At 32.2% G+C, this 7,043-nt stretch overlaps 1 protein-coding gene across 1 annotated transcript; it reads left to right on the top strand.

Annotated features, from left to right (window-relative positions):
• The first annotated feature begins 445 nt into the window (after nucleotides 1-445).
• CSD1 (copper/zinc superoxide dismutase 1) lies at nucleotides 446-4,634 on the top strand. The gene is made up of 8 exons (XM_028251236.2): nucleotides 446-942; nucleotides 2,484-2,579; nucleotides 2,664-2,765; nucleotides 2,887-2,982; nucleotides 3,440-3,471; nucleotides 3,557-3,632; nucleotides 3,909-3,962; nucleotides 4,365-4,634. Exons 2-8 carry the CDS (start codon nucleotides 2,504-2,506, stop codon nucleotides 4,385-4,387), a joined length of 459 nt encoding a protein of 152 aa, XP_028107037.1. The 5' UTR covers nucleotides 446-942; nucleotides 2,484-2,503; the 3' UTR covers nucleotides 4,388-4,634.
• Nucleotides 4,635-7,043: the final 2,409 nt, after the last annotated feature.

Below are 7,043 nucleotides of genomic sequence, written 5' to 3'. Positions count from 1 at the left end.
ATGATGAAATAAAAAAGATCTAATTAATTTTTACAGTTAGACGAAGGAAAAAAATAAATCAAAGACACCAACTCATTATAATGCTACACTATTATTTAATCCCTTTATTTTATTTCTATTTAATTCTATATACAGTGTTAAATTATTTTGGCCTTGTTTGGCATGGTTTAAAAAAGTCAAAAAGTCAGTATCCTATTTAAGTCATATCATCTTATTTAAATCACATTACCTCTCTAACACATCATTTCAAATCCAACCCATACCCAATTCATATTTTATAAAAATACACTTATTTAGATCATCCCAAACCACCTCTTAGAATTTAGAGTATCATGCAAAATAAAAGGGTGTTTTGAAAATTTCATAAAAAGTTGACTTTTTAATTTTTGATTAAAAAGATGTTTTGAGAATTTTATAAAAAATTAACTTTTTAATTTTTTTAATCCAAAGATCAGATTGAACTATCCACCACGCACGCACGTAATTTCCACTCCCAATCCTTTTAATCCTAATTATCCTGCAACAAAACAATCTGATTGATCCCACGTATCTTTCCTATTTCAAGGCAACCAAACGTGGCCTTATCGCAAAGGCATTCAATCCAAACACAAAAATCGGCCACCTAACCAGGTCACGTGACACACGCAGAGATACCCCGACGAACAAAGAACCACGCGCACTCGCATACCACAGACCAATCAGGGAACTCCACATCAGATCGATGATCAAACCCATCTCACACGTAACCAAACAAAATATAAAAAAGCGCGTGGAGATGCCCTTCACCCCCAATCGGTAGGTGAAGACGATTGATATTGATCAGGCACTCCACACACCGCTCACATTTATACAGCCATCAACCACTTAATTTTTTCACAACAAAAATCACATATTTGTTTGTTCGTCTGTTGACTCTCTCTATCTCTCGAGGGGTGTTCTGAGGTAAATCAATCAATTTTCTCTCTATAATTCAGTTACATGATTTCAATGATTATTATTTTGATTCAGCTTAGTATATCCAATGATCGATCATCGATCGATCGATCGATCGATTATTATGTGGTTTGATTTTCGCGATGTTGAGATAACCTCAGCTCGTAGTGTTCTTCGTTCGAATGATAGTTTGCTATTATCGTTGAAATAGATTCAGCCTGTAACTTTACAGATCTAGAGTTTGACTCTGAACGACGTGTTTGGTCACTGTTGATTGTCTTCTTGTGTTTGGTTGCTGAGAAAATAAAGGGGAAAATTAGTTAAAAATGATGAATTTGATATCATGTAGACTTTGGAGTGTACACTGGTATTTATGGGCTCATTCCTCACCGTTTGTTATCTATTGAGCTTGTTTGCTGAGAAAACTAGGGGAAAAGGAGTTAAAATGATGAATATCATGTTGACTTGGGAGTTTAGAGTGGGATTTCTTGGCTTTCTTCTCTCTAAAGCCAAGGGAATCAAATTGTTGAATTATCTTGTTTTGAATGTGGTTTGTGAATGTAGTTTATACTTACGAACTAATGACCAATAAGGCCTCGTTTGGCAAGAGGCTATTTTAGCCAATTAGCCAAAAAGTTACTAAATTAGCCAAAAAGCCAACAACCCATACCAAAAAGTCAAAGATTCTCTTTTCTCTCTACTTTTTGCACATCTTTTTGTAATTAGCCAAAAAGTCATCCCAAACATACAAGTTTTTTTTACCTACCTTTTTAGCCAAATAGCTAAAAAGTTACTAAATTAGCCTGTTCCCAAACGAGGCCTAAATATATTTATATGACAATATCCATTTTTATTCATTAAGAAATTTGAGTATATTTGCATTTTACAGTTATGTGAAAACTGTATAGTGGAGGATAAAGGACTCTTAATAGTTGTTGAACATTTGAATTATCTGATATGTTATTGGGTTTCACTTCCATACGCACACTTGTGCTGCTGTGTTTGCATAAAAGTAGAAGTGACAAATTTGACTTTTGTTTATTGGAAAACTTGAACAACGGAGAAATAAATTGATACTTTTTTTTGGTGGCTCACTTTGCATAAGACACAAAATTTGCAGAATCAGAATAAACACAAAATGAAATTTCAGCTTATTGTATTTGGAAACTAAAAGATTAGTCACTGGTGCTCTTTTAACAATAGCCATACCTTCAAACACTAAATGAGTATGAACTTTTTTTTTTTGTAAAAAAAAAAAAAAAAACCCCCCTTAAAATCAGCAATTTGAATGCAATGTGCTGAAATAGAAGCTCGTAAAAGTGGTTTGTGGTGGATTTATATATTTTTATTTTTTGGATGGAGTTTGAAATTCTCTGTATAGCTTCACTTTTTGGCCAGTTGGTTTTCATTTTCAGAGGGTTGTCTACTTATCCTTGACTTCCAGCTTACATCTACCCTCGTCACAATAAAAATCTATTGTATTTTGGCTTTTACGATCAGCTTTTATATGCAGATCTAACTACTGTGATCTTTTGTCTTTTACTTTCTAGATCACACACAAGCTATAACAATGGTGAAGGCTGTCGTTGTTCTGAACAGCAGTGAAGGTGTCAGTGGCACTGTACACTTCACTCAAGAAGGAGATGGTAATATTCAATTAAATTATAGTTCATGCATATGCATGCCATTTGTGTTGCAAGTTGAATTATTTTGTTTGTTGTATGCCTCAGGTCCAACTACAGTTACCGGAAGCGTCTCTGGGCTTAAACCTGGACTTCATGGTTTCCACGTCCATGCTCTTGGTGATACAACGAATGGTTGCATGTCAACTGGTAATTTTCGCCCCCACCCCAAATTCACCTTCTTTACTTTTTTGTCCATGGAATCTGGAAAATGAAATGATAGTGACCAGTTTCAATTTAACATCTCAGTTATGACCATTTAAATTTGCAGGACCGCATTTTAATCCTGCTGGCAAACTGCATGGTGCTCCTGAGGATGAGAATCGCCATGCCGGTGACCTTGGCAACATCACAGTTGGTGCAGATGGTAAGCTATCATTTGGAATGGACCGTTCATTCTCTTTTTTCCTCCTCATCATCATAATTATCTGTTGCCATAGGTGTCTTTATCTTGAGCATCATAATTTTATCCATCACTTTTTTATTTATTTAGAGAACTTTGCTTAATCAAAATCCAGTCTTTTTTTTTTGGTCAATTCTGATGGTCTTTGTTTCACACAGAATTCTTTATTAGCATTAGCATTTAAGTTTTGTTTAAAAACCCCATCCAAATTGATACTACAAAATCACTTTTGATAATTATGAGATGATGGTTGTTGTTTGGCTTTCAAATGAAAGTGCCTTTCTATTTCTATGAATTTTAAATGTCATTTTTTATCCATCATCACCATAATTTTATTGTTTCTGGATGATACTGTGATTTAATTTAGGCCTTCATACTTTAACATGCCATTAACATTTTGCAATGACTTTATGTGTTTCAGGCACTGCATGTTTCACCATTGTTGACAAACAGGTGAATTAGTTACTTGTATTATCTCAGTTAGGACATCCTATATGGGCTGTTGATCTTATTTTTCTGACATGTTTACTGTATGCAGATCCCTCTCTGTGGCCCAAATTCCATCATTGGAAGGGCTGTTGTTGTCCATGGAGACCCTGATGATCTGGGAAAGGGTAACACTAATTACGTTACAATTATAACGTTTCTTTGTTGTTAGGGTTACCTTACTCTAATTTCACTTAATGAACAATTTTCATTTGCAAAAAATGCTATATGGCCCTTTAAGTGGAGTTCAAGAGCAAGAAGATGGGTGTGGGTAGCATTGTAGCACTGGTTACATGCTACATATGAATAATATCCTTGAATTTTTACTGTTTGGAACTCTCTTTTTCTTTAGCCTGCTCCATTCTTGAGGCAGCATTTTATATGTTACAATCTTTTTTGTTCAGGTGGCCATGAACTCAGCCTAAGTACTGGAAATGCTGGTGGAAGGATTGCCTGTGGTAAGCATTCTGGTTTAATTTTTATTTTATTTTGTTATATAGCGTGGTTTAATGAAAACCTCATTTCTATTGTTAGCACTTATGGTTGATTGTATGAATGGCTGGGTTTATTTTAGGGTGTTGTTCCTTTTGGTAATGTGATTTAGGGGTAAATCAAAAAAAGTGGGGCATCCAACAATTTTTGTGGGTTGCATTTAGAGGCTCCCTTCAAACAAACATGGGATGGTACAAAATTTACTAATTCCCCTCTTAATTCAAGGGGACATTCCAAACACGATATTAGACATTATTCTCGGAACTATTAGCAGTCTCTTGTAATCTAGTCCAACAAAACAAACACGATGAGTGTAGATTATCCCTCATCGAGCAACATCAATTTAATTTACTCTTACCCTTTTGCAGGTATCATTGGCCTGCAGGGTTGATTAGCCATTCATGAGTTGCTGTTTGCTTGCTACCGAATTGCAACCCTGCAACTGTGAAAAATCAAGTTACTAGTGAAGGCTTGTTTGGTATAAATAAAAGATTGGTTGAGACTTGGGATAGTTGAACTTATGGTTTGTTCAGTAATACTTATTGCCTTCCTTTTCCTATGGTGAAGCGATTTTGCAACTAATTTCATGCCATTCTGGGCATTTATTAATGTGGTGGGTTCAATATCAAGGAACAAAATTTAATGGGCTCTGGCTGGCATGTTTTGCAATTCTTAGCTATTATTCTACCTTTTCAAAGGCGGAGGTGGGGGTGTTTCACCCTCCAATTTTCACTTGAATTTTATTTCACTCTTTTACCTTCTAATTGCTGAAGTCTCTAGACTTCAACCTGTGTTTTAATGTGTTTCTTTCATCGCCCATTTTTTAAAATTTGAGTTTGAAGTTGAAACATGAGAATGAGAGATTAGAGTGGACGTTTTAGGTTTCAAAATGTCTAGCGGTAAGTGACGGGAAGACTACATTTAAGTTTGTGGAGTTAATTATTGCAATTGGAAAAGAGGGAGGAATGCATCTTGGATTGTCCATTGATTCATATCACTCAACTCCGTTGCTCAACTTGATTTGCATTACTTTGATATGAATCAATGGCAACAACTACCAACAATTATAGTATTGATGGTATAACAGTTGTCTTGATCTTGGATTGCCAAATAGATTCACATTTCTGTTTTCTTTGTGCTGGAGCTCATCGTGGTTAGTTAATAGTTCTCCAAGTTTTACGATATTTCATAACTAAAATCTTTCAATGTTGCTTGAAGCAATTGGCATAAAAACGAGTGTCAGCAATACTTATATGCCAATTTGTGTGTTCAATTTGTAATTAAATCTGATAATTATTTAAACTAGTTTGAGAGAATTGAAGTAAAAAATGTTTTGGGTATTTTTAAGAAAAAAATAGTTTTTTGTTTGGATAGCGGAATGTGTGTGTTTAGATATCAGGATAAGAGTGCATTTGTTTTGAGGTAATGCTGGGAATATTAAATTTTTTACTAAATAAACGACTTTTGTGTGAGGTTTATATTTTTATGAATCTCACATTCATATGAGATAGATATTTAATTATTCATTTAGTAAAAAATTTATGACGTATAATATTTTCGTTTGTTTGGAGTGAGTATATGTGGATTGTCAAATTTTTCTCCTTCATTTCCTTGGTCCAACATTTGTTTGGAAGGATTGCTATTTCAGCACCGAACGATCATATGGGTCCCGTCATATTAGTTTTCATTTATCTCTTATCCTATCCTCTTAAATAAGAGATAGTTTAGAATGTTCTAAATAAATACATATTTTAATTTTTTTTTTATAAAAAAATATGTAGAAAAGTAAAGAAAGTGGATAGAAAAATAGAGATGAGATATTAATAGATATTAATTAATGTGATCCAAATAAGTGTATGTATGTAAAAAAATAAAATAAAATTAGTGCATATTAAACATTTACTAAATGTAATTAGAAGCAACGACTAGTAAGATCCCCATGTGTGTGATATTTTTCCAATTTCATGTGAGGATATATTTACAAAAAGTAAGTATTGAATTGCAAATTTTTATTTTTCTATATTAAAAAATTGAAAGGAAAAAAAAAATGACAAATTACACTAGTAATCCTTCAATTTGTTTACTGTGCCAATTTAATCCTTATATTTTTTATTACTTCAATTTTACTGTTAAAATTCTCATATTATATTAATTTATTCCAATTGATAGCTGTCATTTAAAAATTAAATCGAAATCAATAGAAAGAATGGTCAATTCACTACCCTCAATGTAATTGAAATATGATTTGAAATGATATATTCTTTTTTTTTTTTTTGAATAAATCAGTCTTTAATTTCTATCCAACTTTTAATAAATATTATTAAAACAAATTAGTTCGGTTTAATAAAAATATTATTAAATTAGAACAATGTGCAAAATTAAATGGCGCCTATCATGTTTATTCAATGCTTAGATTCTCACGTAAATTTTACCTTTGAATGTTTTATGGATTTAGTCTAATCAATAACTTTCATTTAAAAATTATAAAATCATGGGGCAATATAATCATTCAACTATTCTAAGAGCATTTCAAGGTTTGCCTGGAATGGTCTATATTCTTTGTGTTGGGTTTGTTTCAAGTTTATATATCAACTTGAGATAATTTAAGGGATCGTAGAGTTTATCGCATGTCATTTTTTTATGATATGAACTATTTATTTTGTAAGATTATCAATATATATCATTCATGAAATAAATTAGTTCGATTTAATAATCGTAATTTTTTCATTTTATTACATTTGCCATTGAAAAATAGATGACATGTATTTTTTAAAAATAGACCATTTATTTTTTTAAAGACAAGTAGGATAAAATAAAAAAAATAACAATTTTTTAATCAATCTTTTCTTTATTTTTTTAAATGGATAATATACATTAACGACCATACAAATAAACGAGTTAGATCATTAAAACGAGATTTACGTTACCTTATACTGAGATGTTAATATGAGAAAAACTCAATTCATTCTTTTTTTAATGAACCATTTTGCCTTTTTTTTTTTTTTTGGGTTAAAATTTGACCAAATGTTATCAATTTGTCATAATTT

This window comes from Camellia sinensis, chromosome 6, assembly GCF_055761805.1.
Source record: "Camellia sinensis isolate YWXY chromosome 6, ASM5576180v1, whole genome shotgun sequence".
NCBI classification, from domain to species: domain Eukaryota; kingdom Viridiplantae; phylum Streptophyta; class Magnoliopsida; order Ericales; family Theaceae; genus Camellia; species Camellia sinensis.
Note: the sequence above shows the minus strand (reverse complement) of the source record. Positions and strands in the feature narration are given on the sequence as shown.